Source organism: Notolabrus celidotus, chromosome 17 (genome assembly GCF_009762535.1).
Source record: "Notolabrus celidotus isolate fNotCel1 chromosome 17, fNotCel1.pri, whole genome shotgun sequence".
Taxonomy (NCBI): Eukaryota; Metazoa; Chordata; class Actinopteri; order Labriformes; family Labridae; genus Notolabrus; species Notolabrus celidotus.
This window is the reverse complement of record NC_048288.1, coordinates 1,684,105-1,704,847: the sequence shown is the minus strand read 5'-3', so window position 1 is coordinate 1,704,847 and position 20,743 is coordinate 1,684,105. Positions and strand designations below refer to the sequence as shown.

At 43.3% G+C, this 20,743-nt stretch overlaps 2 protein-coding genes across 2 annotated transcripts in view; both read left to right on the top strand.

Annotated features, from left to right (window-relative positions):
• The first annotated feature begins 10,084 nt into the window (after positions 1-10,084).
• Positions 10,085-11,074, top strand: LOC117829314 (trace amine-associated receptor 1-like). The gene has a single exon (XM_034706940.1). It carries the CDS (start codon positions 10,085-10,087, stop codon positions 11,072-11,074), a length of 990 nt encoding a protein of 329 aa, XP_034562831.1.
• Positions 11,075-14,672: 3,598 nt separating this feature from the next.
• The window catches only part of LOC117829313 (trace amine-associated receptor 1-like), an 8,461-nt gene continuing 2,390 nt past the window's right edge, over positions 14,673-20,743 (top strand). The window contains exon 1 of the mRNA XM_034706939.1: positions 14,673-14,789. Within this exon, the coding sequence (XP_034562830.1) occupies positions 14,673-14,789 (117 nt within the window). The remainder of the gene's footprint in view (positions 14,790-20,743) is intronic.

Here is a 20,743-nt window from a genome sequence, read left to right as displayed (position 1 = left end):
ATGATGTCCATTTCAGCCTTTGCTAATTCTTCAACTGTTAGACATATGCTTTCTTTAGCCTTTGGTCCTCTTCCGTCCTTCAGTAGCAAATCTCCCTGTTTGCTATGTTGATTAAGTTGAGCCTGTTTCCTTTTCCTAGAGCGGTACAACAGAAGTCTTTTGAGTCTCAACATCCAAGCAACGATTGATGTATTTGAAAACACAAGTGCTGTCAGTCCAAAATACTGAGTTAGTGAGTTCCATCTGCAGTTCTTTTCTCAACATTCTGTCCATTCTGCTCGCCATGGTAGCAGCAGTCAATTCCATACGGGGGATGGTAACCGGCTTTAATGGAGCCACTCTTGCTTTTCCCATCACAAATCCACAATGTGCCAGGCCATGATTGTCATGCTGTAACAAGTAACTTACAGTCCCATATCCATCCTCACATGCATCTGCAAAGTGGTGAAGCTGAGCATAGGTGATGGTTCCAAAGTCTGATGGTTTAAAGCATCTGTGTACCTTGAAACTTTCCAGGTTTTGAAGGTCCTGAATCCAGTTTGTCCAATCTTTTTTTGTAATTTTCTTTTTATTTGGAATGGCACAGTATTCAATAGAATTTATTTGGCATTTGACATCTCAGTATCACAGTCTTTCATTAGTCCGTTTCAAATATTCTCTATCATATAGTCACCATCTTCCCTGGGAATTGGGGAAGGTGATACTGTATACAGTAGTCCGACTGTGTTTTGACCATGTTGCCCTTCCAAGGTTTTTTGTTCTTGAGTCATTCTATTGCCACAACACATAAACAAAAGAACAGGGGAGCTTCCTCTTGTGATTCTCAAAAATAAAACAATTAAGAGTAGCTGAAGGGAGTGGGCTGTCAAAAAATACAGATAGCTTCAAACAAAATCGGATCTTAGCGGTTTCACATACTCAGTCCATTTTGTCCAAATCTGGTAAAACTTTCCACGTTGCACTCTGAGGGAGAATGACAATTTTTCCATAATGAAAATCTCGTGCACAATATTAACCCATTCCTCAACTGTGGGTGGTTCTATTTTTAACCATTTTCTTGTTATGTTTTTTTTGCTTGACGTTAACAGTATACCAAGTAATATTTTGTCATTAAAGGTGACATATCATGCAAAATCGACTTTTTAATGGTTCCATACCTTAAATATGTTTCCCTGGCATGTCTACAAACCCCGTGAGAATGAAAAAAATCCATTCTGCCCCTGTTCTGATCTCTCCACCTTTCTGTAAATGTGTGTGAAACCAGCCGTTTCAGACTTCTGTGTTTTTGTTACGTAACAACAATATCCGGTCTGTAACGGAGTCAGAGCTCAGAGCTTGTTCAGCCCATAGACTGTATAAAATACAACTCAACCCCTCCTCCGTTTTTCATTACCTGCACAAATGTGTGCTAACAAGGAGCTTAGGAGGGAGGCATGCTAGTTGTAGGCTGTCTTAATAAACACAAAGGTCGGTTTTACTCCCCACGTCTGCAGATTTGAAGATCTAGTGGATGATTTTTATTAATCATGGATAAGTGCTAGCGCTAACTAGCATAGCCACATAGCTGCATGTCGTAGCTGTAGCTGTGTACCAAGACACACGTCGACATACTGACAAATAAAACAACAAGAAACACTAAATCTGTGACCAATCCTTCAGAAAGGTCCCGCTGCCTTTGTGGCAGAGGTCGGTTTTACTCCACACGTCTGCAGATTTGAAGATCTAGTGGATGATTTTTATTTGTCATGGATAAGTGCTAGCGCTAGTTAGCATAGCCAAATAGCTACATGTTCGTAGCTGTGTACCAAGACACACGTCTACATACTGATAAATAAAACAACAAGAAACACTAAATCTGTGACCAATGGTTCAGAAAGGTCCTGCTACAGGCGCCTCTCCGTCAGGATCAGATTCTGGATCAGATTCAGAGGGTTGAAGTAACGCAGGTCTGTGAGCAGCGTGTATATTCAGCCAACATGTAAACATTAGATCAACGTGCCGGAGAGCTGAGGCCACATCCACTTCCTGAGGGGGCGTGGTCAGAGAGAAAACGGAGTGTTCTGAGGAGGACTGAAGAAGAGGGGTTTTCAGGCAGACCAAAATCTGATTTCAAAGTGTTTTTTTGAGCATAAACTTTAAAGACATGTTTTGGGGACCTCTTAGACCAATATATATTGATGAAAAAAGCGTGATATGTCACCTTTAATACTCCAATTTTCAAATAATATATCACCCAGATACAGAGTTTCACAGTTAAAAGGAATCTTAACACCAAACACATTCTGTATATGAGTATGGATCTCTTCCCAATACGTTTTAATAACCTCGCAGTTCCAGAAAATATGAAAGTGGCCGGCTCCATCAGTCCCACAGAGTCTCCAACTACCCTGATGTCGTTTCTTGATGGGTGTAACAAAAAATCTCACATTGTTTTTCCAACCAAACTCACATCATATGTTTGACCCTGTTGAGATCCATAATAACTGGAATGTTTTTTCCCAACTCTCCCAAGAGATCAGTACATTTCCTTCCCTTTCCCATTTCTTCTTTATATACTCTGTGTTCCCTTGTTTAGATTGTTGGATGCCAACATACAGTCTAGAAATAATTTTGTGACACGAATGGGACTTCAGTAATGTTTGTCCAATCTTGTTCAATGACATCTGGTACAATATCATCCCAACCAATCCTTTTTCTACACATAGTTTGCAGGATCCTTTTAGCAATCAACACAACAGGTGCAAGCATTCCAAAAGGATCATTCACAGAACTGCGATCAACACATAACGACTGTTGATAACCCACTTGGTCAGTACAAAGCCTCCCTTGGAGCAGATAGCTCGAAGTTCATTATACAGAGCAATCGCTTCTTGCTCTGAAGCTGTTGAGGTCAAGCAGTCATCAACGTAAAAGTTGTTCATGATGTTTTTACAGCATGAGGGCTGAACTGCTCCACATTGTCCTCAGCACATTTTCTTAGGGCAAAGTTAGCAACACTTGGGGATGAAGTTGCTCCAAATAGATGCACTGTCATCCTGTACTCTTCCATGGTCTTGTATAGTCACCATCAGGCCACCAGAGGAATCTCAACAAATTCTGATCCTCAGTTGGTACCTTTACCTGATGGAACATAGCTTCAATGTCAGCTGTGATGACAACAGGTTATTTTCAAAATCTAGCCAAGACTCCAATCAGTGAGCTAGTCAGGTCTGGTCCCTGTAGAAGCTGAGAGTTCAGAGACACTCCCTGAAATGAAGCTCCACAGTCAAATACAACTCAAAGGTTTAGCTTTTGAGGATGGTAAACCCCATGGTGTGGTAGATACAATTTCTTGCCATCGATCCGTTCCAAGATGTTGTCTGGTACTTTCTCTGCATATCCCTTGGATAACACGTCTGACATGAAGTTTTTGTATTCCAGAAGAAAAGATGGATCCTTTTTGAAACGTTTCTTCAGGTTCAGTGTCCTCTGTTCAGCCACATGTCTATTGTCTGGCATGTGTATGGTTTTGTCCTTTAAAGGAAGTCCAATGCAAAAATGACCATCCACAAGCTTTGCAGATTTCAAAACTAAATCCATGAACTGCTGGTCTTCTTTTGAAGGTTCATGTTCATCTTTAACACATTCTGGAAAATCAGTCTTAAACTGCTGTTCCCACAGCTCATCCAGCTTTAACAACGAAATCCTGTTAACAGTAATGGTTGAAAGCTCATGACCATCATCAGGTTGTCCTCCCAATGGTCCATTAACTGTACATCCAAGCATTGTTTTTACAGCATAAGGTCCATTACCCACACTCCTGATGACCTCAAGCGGTTCCAGTGCCTTGGGAACATTCGAACCAATCAACATCTCAATCTCAGAGTCAATTTCTGGTAAGTCAACATTTTTCAGATAAGGCCATTGGTCAATATCCTTTTGGTATGGAATGTTTTATGCACAGGCATGGATTTCTGACTGTAAATACATGGGATTTCACAAAACTCATTGTTGCCAAGCTCAGCAACATCCAAACCTGAAACAATGCAGGTATCAACAACCTTCTTCTGACCCATGGTTCTAGAGAAGAATCTTTGATCTTCGGCCTTGAAGATGAAGCTTCTTCATCAGCCCCACTGTGCAGAAGGATGCGGTACTTCCTGGGTCAAGAAAGGCATAGGTATGCGCAATTGTATTTCCCTTTCTGGCCTTAATTTGCACAGGCACTATCGAGAGCTTGCAGCTGTCCTCACCGGCCCCAGTGACTCCACTAGTCTGTACTGATGGTACAGCACCGTCCTCGGTAGCTTCCTTCCTGATTGCATTTCCATTTTGCGGTTCTGTATATGCAACAGACTTGGGTGCTTCAAGCCACATTCTTTATAGCTCAGTCTCTGCTGATGTGCCCTTTGCACAGAAAGCCAAAACAAACACCATTCTCTCGAAGGAAAGCGATCTTCTCGTTGTGTGCCTCCCTTTCCGATAAAAAACACACATCCAAATCGTGTCCCCTTTTGCAAAACAAACATCCTTTCAAAGCGGGCAAACTCTCCTTTTCTGTACCTCCTTTTTCAGTTTTGCTTTCGGCAACTGATACAGTGGTGGCAAAGATACTTCCTTTTGGTTTATACGGAGGTTGTGATTTTGACTTTCTTATATCCTTGCTTGATGTAGGGGCGTCTTTTATGTCTCCAAATACTGGATCTGTCAGAATCTTTATTTGTCTTTCAAGGAAATCCACCAAGTCCGTAAAGGTGGCTCTGTGCTTCCGTTTCTCTTCTAAGTCACAGGCCACTGTTCTCCATTTATCTCTGAGCCGGTACGGCAGCTTCCTAATCACAAGGAGCATGTTGGAAGGAAAGTCAAGTTCGTGCATGTATTCCAGATCCTCCATTGCATTGCAGCATCCTCTCATAAGCAATGTATAAGCTTGAAGAGCCTTTGTGTCGTCAGGTTTAATCGATGACCATAAGAGAGCTTTCTCACTTTGAGCTGAAGTTATCTTGTGCTCATTTCCAAAGTGCTCCTGGAGTAAAGACTTAGCCTTGCTGTATCCTCTCTCCGAAGTCATGTGTATACAACTCCTTACAAGATCCCTTGGCTGTCCTCTTGTGTATTGTTCCAAATAATAAAGACAGTCTAGAGGGTTAGGGTTCTTGCTTTCAATGCTGTATTCAAATGATTTAATGAAGGTCTGATATTGAAGTGGGTCACCATCAAAAACTTGAATTTCTTTCTTGGGCATGGAAGAAAGACACTGTTGCTGGATCAATAAAGCAGTGATTTCATTTAGTTTTTCCATAACTGTGAATATACTGTTCTGTTCAGGTATTGTAGTTGGTGGTGTTGCAGCATGAGCTTCTGAATTTCTGATGCTTTGTTGGTGGGTCAAGGGTACAGAGGTAAGTGTCTGAATTTGTGTTATGGCTTTGTTTGTGGTTGTTACTGAAGTCCGTAAATTATTATCACTGTGGTTTTGTTGAAGTTGTCCATTTTGTTTGTTAGCCGTTGCTTGTAGTCCATTGTGATCCATTTCAATGAGAGTTATTTTCTTGTCCTGTTGTCCTTTTTCGAAATAAGAAGTCATTCCATCTGAAAGTTTGGATATTTTACTGTGAACGCCAGATCCTTTTGATGCTCCAAGTATTTTCATTCTTGCCATTGTAGCAGCGATGTTAGCATCCATCTCTAACTGTTCTTTATTCCTCCTCAGCTGCTCCTCCTGCTCTTCAAGGTTGTGTTTGTCTTGAAGATGTTTTTGTCGAACCATGAGTGCAGCCATTTCTGCTTCGGCCATTATGCGTGCTGATGAAGTGCTTGAAACTTTTGAGCTTGAACCAAAAGAACTGCATTTGCTTTTTCTGCTGCCAATATTTGAAACACTGTCACATGGTTGAATTTCATCCTGTTGTTCAAGGTCCGATGGTGCTTTAACGTTTGGTTGAGAAAAGGGGGTGTCATGTTGAGGAATCATTTCTTTTATTTCAGCAGGTGCCTCCTCAGGTGAGATGAGTGAACTGTCTGCTTTTCCAGCCATGGGTAAAGCTGTGGCTACATATTCAGTTTCAAGCCAGGGGTGTCCATCCATCCATCCATCCATCCATCTTCTTCCGCTTATCCGGGTCCGGGTCGCGGGGGCAGCAGTCTCAGCAGGGAAGCCCAGACACTCCTCTCCCCGGCCACTTCCACCAGCTCTTCTGGGAGGATACCGAGGCGCTCACAGGCCAGCTGAGAGACATAGTCTCTCCAGGGTGTCCTGGGCCTTCCCCGTGGCCTCCTCACAGTCGGACATGCCCGAAACACCTCCCCAGGGAGACGCCCGGGAGGCATCCTAACCAGATGCCCGAACCACCTCATCTGGCTCCTCTCGATTCGGAGGAGTAGCGGCTCTACTTTGAGCCTCTCCCGGATGTTTGAGCTCCTGACCCTATCTCTAAGGCTGAGCCCAGCCACCCTGCGGAGAAAGCTCATTTCGGCCGCTTGTATTCGCGATCTCGTTCTTTCGGTCACTACCCACAGCTCGTGACCATAGGTGAGGGTCGGAACGTAGATTGACCGGTAAATTGAGAGCTTTGCCTTCTGGCTCAGCTCCCTCTTCACCACGACAGACCGGTACAGCGCCCGCATCACTGCAGACGCCGCCCCGATCCGTCTGTCAATCTCCCGCTCCCTTTTCCCCTCACTCGTGAACAAGACCCCGAGATACTTGAACTCCTCCGCCTGGGGCAAAGACTCCCCTCCGACCCGGAGAGGGCAGGAATCCCAAGGCCACCGAACCGGAAACCCCCCGCCACTTGGCTGCGCCTAGAAATTCTGTCCATAAAAGTTATGAACAGAACCGGTGACAAAGGGCAGCCCTGGCGGAGTCCAACCCCCACCGGGAACGGATTCGACTTACTGCCGGCAATGCGAACCAGACTCTGGCTCCGACAATACAGAGACTGAATGGCCCGTAGCAACAGGCCATACACCCCATATTCCCGGAGCACCCTCCAAAGGATACCTCGGGGGACACGGTCGTAAGCCTTCTCTAGGTCCACAAAGCACATGTGGACTGGTTGGGCAAACTCCCATGCCCCCTCCAGCACCCTCCCGAGGGTGTAGAGCTGGTCCAGTGTTCCACGGCCAGGACGAAAACCGCATTGTTCCTCCTGTATCTGAGGTTCAACCAACAGCCGGACTCTCCTCTCCAGCACCCTAGAGTAGACTTTCCCAGGGAGGCTGAGGAGTGTGATCCCCCTATAGTTGGAACACACCCTCTGATCCCCCTTCTTGAAAAGGGGGACCACCACACCCGTCTGCCACTCCAGAGGCACCGTCCCCGATGTCCATGCAACGTTGCAGAGGCGTGTCAACCAGGACAGCCCTACAACATCCAGAGCCTTGAGGAACTCGGGGCGGATCTCATCCACCCCCGGGGCCCTGCCGCTTCGGAGCTGTTTGACTGCCTCCGCGACCTCGGCCCCAGTGATGAACCCAGATGTGTCCAAAAGCCATTGTTTCACATCCTCAACAAAGTTAGTTTTGGTTTTAGTCATTTTGAGTTTCTTGTTCCTCCATCGGAAGCAACACAAAAACAGATTCATGTGCAATTCTTGCATTTTCATACATATGAATCTTTTTTCCAAGTTTCATTTGCACATCCTTTGCATTTTCATTCCTTTTGCATTAAGTCCTTGATTTCATTTGTGAGTCCTTTCATTTTTTTCACGTTTGACTGACGTTCCTTTTGGAGTGTAACAATTTTGCAAGACAGCGTTTTGGCTGTGAGCTTCACCGTTCTCCTCTCCTCCATATCATCACACACTCACTTTTTCCACTCATGTCATTTTCCAACGTTGAAAACACATTGCAGCAGATGTACATCAAAGCATAGGTAAACTGCATCCACAATAGCGCACCATCAACACGCTCTCCAGCTGATCAGCATAGCAGCGTCTGCGCTCCTCAAAACACACAATCCACAGCGTGTCCCACAACAAAACAGCACAAAAACTCCACTGATCACAGCAAACAGAGCTTCCACAAACAAAAGCCAAAACACGTGCCCAATGGACAAGCGGAAGCCGTTCCAAACTGCATGCAAACTTTTCACAACATACTCCAAGGAATACGGCGCGCCTACTTCTTCAGATAGCTCTGTGGCTCCGCTGTCAATCAGCGAGTTTTCCGCTGCAGTCAAACGTGTCCTCTCATTCCAACTTCCATTCCTTCCAAAGGTCCGTGATCCAAAGTGTCCGTGTTCCAATCCATGCTGAAGGAAGAGTGGTCCAGTGTTCCAAAAGTGTCTATCCAGTGATCTGGCTATTTTTTGTTGACTAAATGAAGCGGCTCAGTTTGAAAGGTGCCGTAGAGAATAAATGGGGTCGTGCTTGTGACGCGTCTTGCCATAAATCAAAATCAAAGTTCAAAGTAAGTTTTCTATTTATTAACAAAACACTCAAAATAAATCAATTCCAAAAAAGATCAAAATAAACAATGACAATGACGATGGCGGTCAACAAAAAATACTCTACCCCACTCACCCTCTTTGTATGCCTCCCGCCCCCAACTGAACAGGTCCTTAAAAGGTTAACCACACCCATGAACCCAAAACAGGAAATGAAGTGAGCAATAAAAAAGGAAATAATCCTGATTAACGAATAAGACAGAAAATCAACATTATGGCCCCTACATAAACAATACCCTCATGTGCAATATTTATTACTGTGTAATAATATTCATGTCAAGTGCAATACCCAAACTGTGAAAACTGTTCATATAATGTGCAATATCCGAAAACCAAATACCTCTTCTCCTGACCTGACTGTATTTGACATTTGTTTTATGTTATTCAATATTTTTTGAGTCTTTTGTACATATTTCTACCTGTTTTTATTGTATTTGTATTTATGACATGCACCTTCAGGAGCAGCGCTTCTAATTTCATTGTACACCTGACAATGACAAATAAAGGCTATTCTATTCTATTCTATTCTATTCTATTCTATTCTATTCTATTCTATTCTACAGAGGAACCCCTAACCATTTCCTAATGTATGGATTAACCAATATCTCTATCCTTTCCACCTGTGAAATTGGAACTTTGTAAACTGACAGTGGCCACATAAACCTAGGAGGGAACTGAAACACCAAAGCTTCAACTTGCCTGGGAGTACCGACTTCTCTATGTTTCCTATCCCCTCTGCTACATCTTTCCTCAGCTGTTCTACCTGATCACTATCCAAATGTCACTGTCTGTTGGGACAGACTTTCTGACCTCACTTCCTGAGGGTCTGTATTTAACCTCTGACTTCACTGGCCGGGGAGACAGAGCTCATTCAGTATGCACTGCTGAACTTGTGTGGCACCTTCTGCTCTGGTGGCAGTACTGCCCAGCTCACTATGGAAGGCAAGTGTGATGCATGTTTGTGAATATATATGCTTTAAGAATCTGCCGTGTGGTCCGATCTGCAAGTTATTTATGAACAGCATTTTGCCTTCATAGTTGATAGGACATGCTTTTTGAGGTGAGCTGACTGTTGGTTGATAGCTAGTCATCACTGGTCATTTAATATCCCCTTTACTGTTGATGCAGCAGATCTGAGCTTCATGGGAACATGACGAGAATGAGTCAGCTTCTAAGACTCTGTGTCAGCTTCTATTCACTGATCTTCAGTAGAATTTTACTTCTGTAACTTTTTCCAAACAAGATTAATACTAAGTTGTGGGATATATGAACAGTTTTGTGAGCATGTTAAAAAGGTAATAGCAATACCTCCTTTGTAATGTCTGTTGTTGCGTGTTGAGTGAGAGGCACTGCACTGGTGACTGGTAATGGTAGTTAGATTCAAACTGGTAGAAAGCAGCTGTAAAGAGCTGCAGAAGCTCCTAGTGTGCACACTGAACAACCTTTATACACAGAAAAACAGCATCATGACACAACAGCACTTTAACTTCCACATTATGTCACCCCCCTACCTGCTCCGCGGCCGTCTTTGTGAAGAAGCATTTGTATTTACTTTGATGAGAAAAGCACTAAAGTGTATAAGTGAGGACCAACAGAGCTACAGTTCATTCGTTTGAGTCCATTCCTAATGTTTAATTCTTATTTCCTTTCAAACAGATGGAGCCAGCATTCTGCTTTGAATCTGGAAACACTTCATGCCTGAAGAGAAACTACCCCACGCCACTGCGTGTCACCCTCTACATCATTTTTGGGATCATCATTGTTCTGACAGTGTGTGGAAACCTTTTGGTGACTTTCTCAGTTGCTTATTTTAAGCAGCTCCATACTCCAACCAACTACCTGATTGTCTCTCTGGCTGTGTCTGACCTGCTCTTAGGGTTGTTAGTCATGTTCCCCGGTATGATCCGAACCATAGAGTCATGTTGGTACTTTGGGGACCTCCTCTGTAAAGTCTCCTTGAGCTCAGATGTCATGTTGATTACAGCATCAATTCTGAATCTGTCATTCATATCAGTGGACAGATACTATGCTGTTTGCCAACCTCTGCTTTACAGAAGCAGAATATCAGTTAATGTAGTGCTGATCATGATCCTGCTCACTTGGAGTATTTCAGTTCTTTTAGGCTTTGGAATGATTTTTCTCAGGTTAAATATTTGGGGTGTTGAGGAGCTTCATAATAACCATGTTGTGTGTAAAGGAGGGTGTGTTTTGTTTCAGGGCGAACTGTCATCTACACTCTCATCCCTTCTTTCCTTTTGCATGCCAGGTGTTATAATGCTTGCTGTGTACCTGAAGGTTTTGCTGGTGGCACAGAAACAGTTCCGCAGCATACAGAGGGCAGGCTGTGTGAGCTCAGTGAAAACATCAAGCCAGACTAAAGCCACTAAAACTCTGGCTGTTGTAATGGGAGCCTTTCTTTCTTTTTGGACTCCTTTCTTTGTCTGCAACATCATCGACTCTTCTTTTGGTTACTCAGTACCTCCACAACTGTTTGAAGTACTTGTATGGTTGGGATACTTGAACTCTACAGTGAACCCTATGATATATGCATTTTTTTACAGGTGGTTCAGAAAGGCATTTCAGTTATTAACCTCAGGTGATATCTTTAAATCTGACATGTCAGAGACAACACTCTTCACTGAATAAAATAACAAAAACAAGAATGGACATGAGTATATGTTCAAATATGATGTTATCCCTATTAAACATGAACAAAGAAAAGTACCTAAAGGCCAAAATAAGCCTGGACCAACAAAGGGCCAATAAGAAAAGGTCTCTGTATTCAGCTTACACTAACACTGTTATCTCTTTCCAAGGTTTGAGATTATAAAAGTCTATATAATAGTATTTTGAATTGCACAATATTGTCATGTCCGTTTAAGTTGTTGATAGAGAGCACAGCGCTGAGACTGAAGCATCTTTGTTAATAACACGGCAGCACCTGTGAACTGATACTGGTCACAGTGAATGTTTCAGCATCAGTGATTCAGTTTTCATATTAGTTGAATCTCAGCCCTGGAACACACCAACATCTGAGGCAGACGGCTTAAAATGATGTCTCCAAGAGCCTCACCCCTTCTGACTTCTAAATGTACTTGATTTTTTAGCATTCTTTTAGAATATTTGCATTCATTTATGTCTTTTTGTGGATCAGCCTTGTATATTTAAACCTTGTTCCATAAAATTAAGATAGTAAAAACAGGTCCATAGAGTGCTGTATCAGTAATTTTGCAAAACAAAATAAGTTGAACAACAGGGATAAATTAATTTTAAGCAGAATTTAATAAGAAACCTATCCTGTCTACTCCACCTGTGCAGTACCCACTCTGATAAGAGTCTACTGTGTCCCACTTAAACACCTCTTTCACCTTCTTAATTACCTAACCTCATAGCCAGCATTCACATCGCTAGTTTAGAAAGGAGAAATGTGCACTGTATTTAATAATAATAATAATAATACATTTTATTTATAAAAGCGCTTTAAAAGGTTCTCCAAGCGCTTTACAGTAAAATACAATTATACAATAGGAAAGCAAAAGGAAAACAGTGCAAAAAAGCAAAGAAAAGCAAGGCAGCAAAATAAAACAAAACAAGAAAAAAGTCAATCAATTCTAGTTTAAAGCCTTTCTAAATAGGTGTGTTTTGAGTCCGGATTTGAATTTGGTGAGTGAGGGAGAGAATCTGAGGTGTTGGGGGAGAGAGTTCCAGAGGGTGGGGGCAGCGACAGAGAAGGCCCTGTCCCCCCAGGTTCGGTGCTTGGGTTTGGTGAGAGGGGTGAGGAGGTTGGCGTTGGTGGAGCGGAGGTTGCGGGAGGGATTGTATGGCTGCAGAAGGTCGGTGAGGTAGGAGGGAGCTAGATTGTGGAGGGCTTTGTAGGTGATGAGGAGGATCTTGTACTGTATTCTTGAGGGGATGGGAAGCCAATGGAGGTTCTGGAGGACTGGGGTGATGTGGTCTCTGGAGCGGGTATGAGTGAGGAGGCGTGCAGCTGAGTTTTGTATGTATTGTAATTTGTTGAGGAGGGTGTTGGGTGTACCGTAGAGGATGCTATTGCAGTAATCGAGTCTTGAGGTGATGAAGGCGTGGATGAGAGTTTCAGCTGCCGTGAAGGAAAGGGAGGGGCGGAGACGGGCGATGTTTTTGAGGTGGAAGAAAGCCGTTTTTGAAATATTGTTAATGTGTTGTTGAAAGTTAAGTGACTGATCAAATTATTTGGGGATTAGACCCCATCGTGATGTCCTTTTGTACTTTAAAGGGGAATAAGACACAAGGCTGGAAAACAGAAACATGAAGTGAAGGAAGGAAAAAACATCATAAACTCTCACCCTCACTACCCTAAGCCTAACAGCATACCAACAATATTGTATGAGAATATAGAGCCATGATTGGCAATACATAGTTGAAGTCATGACAGACCTTTGATTTTCCACAACTGGCAGTACATGATAATGCCACGATAAACCCTCCATTGTACCAGGATGAACAATTATTAAAGTCAGGTATCTTTTAATGTGCCCCCCTGGCTGTGAGTGAATAAGGTCAGGTTTGACCCTAAATGGTAACAGAATTGGCCATGCACAACTGAAATCACAAACAACCTTCACCTGTCCCTCATTTGGCTGAGCTTAAACAAAGTCACATTGCACCTTTGATTGTACAACTGACTGTTCATGAGTGAGTTTGATCCTTAATTGTACCAAAAATGAACTCTTGATTGCACCACAATTGGTCGTTTGTAATCAAAGTCATGATTGACCATTGAATGTGCCACAGTTCGCTGTGTATAAATGAGGCAACAATTGTCCTGTGATATAAGTGTCAACTGGCTGTGCATGACTGAGGTCCAGACTAACTTTTGATCGCACAACGGATGGTCATCCATCCATCTATTTCCATCCACTTATCTGAGATGGGGTCACGGGGGCAGCAGTCTGAGCAAGTCGACCCAGACATCCCTGTCCACAACGTTTTCCAGCGGCTCCTGGGGGATCCCGAGGCGTTCCTATATATAATCCCTCCTGTAAGCTTTGCGTCTACCCAGAGGCCTCCTCCTAGGTGGACACAGGCATCAACGAGACACCTTAAAAGGAACCCCGACTGTGGGGACTAATAGGCATAAATCTGCTTTACTGTTTGTCTCATACTAGAATGCTTTGTTAAACAGACATGAAGAATTGTTATTTCTTGAAAGAGTGAAATTTATAACACTAAGGCTGTTTCCGAAACGGCCTGCTACATACTACTTACTAATGTAGTAGGCAGTTGGTATTGCCTACTAGATACTGCATTTGAATTTAGTATGTAGTATGACTGTTCTGTTCAATTTGTCATGCAGCATGCTGAGCCAGACTTCGCTGGATTTTCGGTTTTGGAAAGCGGAAGTAAACAACGGCGAAGCCGATAAATAAAATGCTTATTTAGCATCCATTTATGATTTAAAAAGTTAGGAAGTGGTTTATATGTAATTTGATAACTTTCACAGCACCCAAAAACGGATTTCCTCCCGTCAAAAAATGAGGAAAAAGAAAAAGCAGAACGAGCGCTGTGCATTGTGGGAAACAGTACGTGAGGAAGACTGGTCCGATGCACACTGAGATATTTTCCCGAATCAGTAGACATCCGGGGAGTTTTGGCATACTGCAGATTTTGCTCTTGTTCACATACTACTTACTACATACTGAATTTTGGACATATCAGTACGTACTGCTAGTATAGTAGGCGATTTCGGAAACAGCCATATTCTAACCTACGAGCGCAGCCATTGTTTTACTAGCGCAATGCATGCTGGGTTGATGACGTGTCATGGTCGTGTCTTGCCGAGCCTCTGGTTTTCACCGTGTTTACTCGCTGGCTTTCAGGAACTTGAAAACCATAATAATGCCACACTGTGCTGCGTTTGGGTGTAATCTCCAGTCGAAGGGAAACAAGGGGACTGGTGTAAGTCTACACAGCTTTCCAAGAGACACAAAGAGAAGAAAGGAGTGGGAAATTGCTTGTGGACGTACACAACTTCCGAAGGACCGGCGGCTATGTTCTCGCCACTTCACTCCAGATGCATTTGATGCATTTAGCTGACCCACGCTGGTGAAAGAGCTCACCGGTGCTGCTAGTTAGTAACGGAGACTGAAGCAAATGCTGTGCCGTCAGTTTTCACTCATGAACAGACAAAACACCCACGGGAAAAGAGTGAAGTCCGCTCGAGGAAACGCCATAGGCAGGAGACGCTGGATGTGCTCCTGTGGGGATGTCAACAACCCGCACCTGCAGATGTAGCCTCGATGGAGAACCATCGGGCACGATCACGACCACGACCACGGAGGAAGCTGATGACGAGTCCTCCGATCAGTCAACACAGCAGTCCGTAAGTGTACATAAGAGTGATGTCGCAACTCAGACGGAAAAACACACATCTGATGCAGCGGTACAGTGGCCAGCTGATGCACACCAACTTATTACTCAAGACCACGTTTCTGCTGCTAATTGTGAAAATGTCAGACACTGTACAGACAGTCTGATCCCAAATATAACTTCACAGAGCACCCAGGAATCACATGCTTCAGCTGACACGCATGAAGAAAACAGTCTGTTGCAACCAAATGACGTCACTACCCAAACATCATTGTGACGCAAAGAACAATGGCGGCCTACGAGTGAAAATATTTTTTCCAGTTTTATACAAACTAAGATACTTTGAGAGATTTTATTATTGTTTTATATAGCTGATACAAACATTGATCATATAGGTAATGAAAGTAATAAATTACAAATAAAACAATCAACATCAAACAATTTAAATAACCACACAGTTTGCTCACAAAAACTATATGCATAGGCTACATTTACACTCTGCAATAACTATATACAAAAACTAAATAAAATATATACAAAAGCTATATAAAAAACCTTTCTACAACTATTTACAAAACTATGTACAAAACAGGCATTTTAGAGACCTCTAGTGGTGGATTTTAATTACTGCATCCACTACCTACTCAGCCTCCCCTCTCCTGCTACAGCTGTACTTTCCTAGCTTTTCTCCCAGCAAAGTCATCTATGACATCGTCATATGACACCTCACTGGAGACCACATGATGTATGCTGATAATTGAAAGTCCAGTGAGACGAGTTTGCATCATTGTAGACCTCAGGTATGTTTTAATGAGTTTAAGCTTAGAAAAGCTTCTTTCAGCTTTCCTTTTTTTCTTTCTTCTTTCCTGCTCTTCTTTTCTTTTTTTTCTCCCCTGTGCTCCGGACAGTTTCGGTCGTTTTGACATGTTTTCTGGGGTCACATCAATAAATTCGCCCCTCCCCCCACAGAGAGCGAGCAGGTAACGATCAGCCGGAGGAGGAGGAGGAGGAGGAGGGGGAGGGGGGACGCCGCCGCCCCATTGCTTTACATTTGAATCAATGTGAGCTTTTCCATTTGAAGAGTTAATAGTAATAACTAGTTTTAATACAATTATATTTAAGGTATTTTTTCCCTCTTTTGTGGCGCCCCCTAGAGGCCACGGCGCCCTTAGCATTTGCCTATATTGCCTATTGGAAGAGCCGGCCCTGGCTTGGGACCATGGTGAGGGTTGGAACATTGCTTGACTGAAAATAGAAAGCTTTGCCTTGCCACCAGGGTGGTCTGGCACAACGCCCTAATTACTGCTGACACAACACCGATCCGCCTGTCAGTCTCACAATCTATTTTACTCTCACTGAACCAGACCCGAGACACTTGACAGCTTCCCTCACCACTGGGTTCTAGGTTTAGCTCCACAACAGGCACCAGTGGCCTTCAGTCCACAACCTCCAGCAGCCACTTCTACCATGAATGATTTGAACATGGTCAAGTCACGAGTGTCCTCAACCGCCTCTGGGATGCACGAGAAATCATCCCAGAGGAGGGTGCTAACCATTTTGCAGATAGGGGGCCTCCAGAACATATGGCCACAGAAATCGCGTGAAACAACAACAAAGTCGATCATCAATCTTTGGCCTACTAGGGTCTGGTACCAAGTACACTTAAGAACCACCCTATGCTGGAACATTGTATTTGTATGGCCAATCCATAGCTAGCAGAAAAATCCAAAAACAAGGCACCACTCAGGTTAGATCGAGCAGGCTGTTCCTCCCAATCGCAGCCCTCCTGGTGCCTCCATCATTGCCCATGTGGGTAATGAAGTCCCTCAGAAGAGCTATATAGATCCCAGTTGGAATTCCTTCAGGAACCCCACCCAAAGATTCCAAGAGAACCAGGTATTCCAAACTACTAATTGATGCGTAAGTACAAACAAGAGTCAGAACCTTGCGATGACCCTCTTGTTTCCCAGGGAGAACCCCAACACAGGCACTCAGCTGTGGGCTTGTGAGTATAACCAACCAGGCCTGAAACTCTATCAAGAGATACCTACCCTAATCTAACCCAGAGGGCTACCTTCTTCTTCAATGACAGCTTCATTAATCATACACCAAAGGGTAAGGGTAGGATGTGACAAGAATTTTTGAAATATATATTTTTTATGATACATGCGTCTGAACAGTGTTTGACCTCCTGGCATCAGTGTTTTTACATGACTGACCTGCTCCATAACAAAGAAGGCCATTGTCATTTACAGCAGGATTGAGCAACTGCAGCTCTGGACCAGATATACTGCCAAGTTTTAGAGAACACCTTCCAAGAGGATTTGATATCCAGTTTACTTTCCATATTGGCTGACTGACTGTTGGATTTTATTCCCTGAAGATCTGAGATCTACCGTCTGATGAGGTTTACTGGAGAGCTCTTAAGAACAAGAAACTCTTACACTGATCCATGAGACACCAGCTGTGTGCTGGACCGTCCAGCTGTACGCTAAGTGTCAGGACTGATATGCAGCATGTGAGATGATTAGAGAAATAACTGATGACTGTGTTATTTTAAAGATACTGTCAGTTCTTTAAGGAGCAGTTTTGATATTTCCAATACGGCATTTCCATTTTTACTGAAGCTTGTTTGGTATATAGTGGTGGGTGATATATATCGCCTACAATAGTATCGTAAATGTTGCCTTAACGATGTGCAATTTTACATTATCGAGTATTACTGTCTTGAAAGAATACAGACGGACGGTGCATAGACAGCAAATTAGAGCTGCATGAAAGTCCCCAAGACACCCCTCTCCCCCTCTCTGAAAGTCCTCATTCGCCGAATGCGTGCCTCAGAAGCCAATCAGCAGACAGGATTCAGCCACGTGACTCAGTGGCAACCAACACAGCATGGAGGAAATATGCAAGAGTCGCCCATCTCAGCGGACGATTTAATAGCTAGACGTGGGTCCACGTCCCTAGCCTGGAAATGGTTTGGGTTTGAAAAGACTGACGTTGGTCAATGGGTCGTGGAATTTTCATAGTCTCATATATATGTATGTCAGAAGGTTTAACCATTGTATTCTTTCAGTCTAAGTGTCCAGTTTAGAGTAACTTGATTCCTATGTCATCTGTGACGGGAGAGATAGTGTCAGGGTAGTAGTCAAGGTCTCTCCCCCTGCTCCCGTCTTTATCTGTGTGTTATGGCTGACTTACTGTCTCCAGAACCAGAGCACAGGTCTTCTTCCCACTTGTTGTGTTCCTATAGTCCAAACATAGTTATCTAACTTTAGTGTTGTCTTCAGAGGGAATAAATACCATGCCATGGTTTTTTTCTGGCAGAACTGACTTGGCATTGCACTGCACTCTCCAGCCTGTGTACTGTTATGTTATTTCTCCTTGGCCAAGTTCTACATAAACTATTTCAACGTAAGCCGTCAGAGTCTCCTGAGTCTTCTGTGTCCAGTGTCCAGTTTGTTGCTGAATTCCATCACAGTATGCAAGATATGCCGAAAAACGGTCGCCGTGAAGAGCAGTTCAACAACAAATCTGTTCCACCACTTGCGAACGAACCATACGAAGGAGTTTAAGGACTATGCACTTTGTGACTCCACAAGCACGACTCCCGAAAAAGAAAAGGCGAGTAAATCTGCACAAAGCACTCAGCAAACCCTTGTCGAGTCATTCAGCAAGCACGTACCATATGACAAAGAAAGTAAACATTGGCACGGCATCACAAACGCCATCACTCATTTCATAGCCAAGGAAATGATGCCGATTCAAGTGGTGGAGAGAGAAGGCTTCAGAGAACTTGTAAACGTCCTTGATCCCAGAAACAAAGGGCCAAGTTGCAAATATTTTGGCCAAACTTCTCTACCAAACTTATACGAACCAACTCGCAAATCACTCACGGATAAACTGCAAAATGTGTCGCACTTGTCTACAACCACCGATTTGTGGTCAATCAGGACCTCAGAGCCCTACCCGTCTTTGACAGTACACTTTATTGATGAATCCTGGCTACTGAAGAGCTACTGCTTGCAGGCGTCCTACTTTCCACAGGACCACACAGGTGAAAGCATTGCACTTCGTTTGAAAGATACCCTCACTGAAGGAAGAACGCATGGCATGCATGACAACCGACAGTGGTGCAAACGTTGTCAGTGCACTCCGGATCAACAGCTGGACCAGGCTGCCATGTTTTGGGCACAGGCTTCATATTGCGATCGGTGAGTTACCTTAATAGCTGTTTTTTTGCTTTTTGCACAACACACTCACACTTAAGATCTCTCTCAAATATAAATATAAGTATATAATGCTATTTCATAATTGTATATTATCAATATTATTATTCTCTTTCTTATTCTTATTTTTATTAGTATCATCACCATTATTATTATTATTATTATTATTATTATTATGATTATCATTAGTGGTAGTAGTGCACTAGTAGTAGTAACAGCAGCAGTAGTGGTAGTAATAGTAGGCCTATTATTATGCTGCAGCAGTTTACCATTTATTGTGGTAGGGTTAAGTTTGTTGTTTACTGTGTCAAAAATGTTTCTTATCTGATGAGAAATTATCAGAGCAATTTGACACAATTAATAACAAACTTAATCTTACTATTACTACAACGACTGCTGCTGTTCCTACTAATAGCCCAATACTAACACTAATAATAATAATAATGGTGATGATAATATTAATTAAAACTGCAAGCGTATATGTGTGGGCCCTCGTTCAAGCACCGCCTGATACGCACTACTGTCTGATGTAAGCCACCACCTAATGTACGCCACAGCCTGATGTGCTGCAGGTGTTGCTGTGCTGCCTAGGCTGAATCTGTGAGCATACTCGTGCAGTTATCAGCATAGCGTACATTGCAGTACTGCCTGTCACCAGTAGGTGCTGCTGTGTCTTTAATTATGTTCTGAAGGATTGTTCATCACAGATCATTATAGAAAGAGTTGTGATCACAAGCATGTTAAAAACATGTTCTGAGAGTAAATACTCATTGTGTCCATTAGGTGGCGCTATTCATATGACAAACATGTGTGTGTATATGAGTTCAGGCTGGGTCCATGATGAAACATGTCAAATTTGGAGGAGATCGGGTATTGTATGTAAATGTCAGTACCATGTATTTCCTGTGGGTGGCGCTATGGCTGTAGAGGATAAATGAGTCCATAGGTGTGTTGAGGGATGGACCCTGATCATGTGTATGTAACTTCAAACAGATTGAACACTGTATGAAGGAGCTATAAGTATTTCCTGTTTAATGGTGAGACATCAGAGTTTGAGGCGTGGCCACGCCCACATCCATTGACTTAGGAAGAGTCCTTTGACAAATGTTCATCTGCAGTGTGACAACAACATTGGGAGCGAAGCGGGAGTTGTGTAAGAAGGTGGTGGCAGCTTTCTCCCACAGCTGGAATATGATGGAAAGCCCTTAGTGATGCTCAAGAACAACTGGAGCTTCCTGACCACAAACTGATCACTGAATCACCCACAAGATGGGGCTCCAGACAGCTCATGATTGAGAGATTTGTTGAACAAGAGAAGGCCATCCATCATGTGCTGGGTGCAAACAAAAAGCACCATCATCTCATTCCAACCTGGCAAGATCTTGAGGTGCTAGAATCAGTAAGCAAAGCCCCTGGTCCTCTGTTAGAGTTTACAGATGCACTTTCAGGTGATAAAGTTGTCACAGTGTCCTACCTCAAACCAGTCCTGTCACTGGTCAACACCGAAGTCCTGGCAGTTCAGTCTGATGACACAGACCTAACCAAAACAATCAAAGAAACCATTCTGGACTACCTGAACACAAATTACAAAGATGACATTGACCTCTTAAGTTTGGCATCTACACTCGACCCCTGCTTTAAAAACTGCTACAATGATGATGACCAGGTTGAAGCAATTTCAACAAAAATCACCACTGCACTGCTAGCCATGGGTGCAGTAGGGGTTGATGACACCAGG

Excerpts from the sequence above, each read along its gene's own strand:
- LOC117829314 (XM_034706940.1), top strand. The coding sequence starts at position 10,085 with ATGGAGCCAGCATTCTGCTTTGAATCTGGAAACACTTCATGCCTGAAG.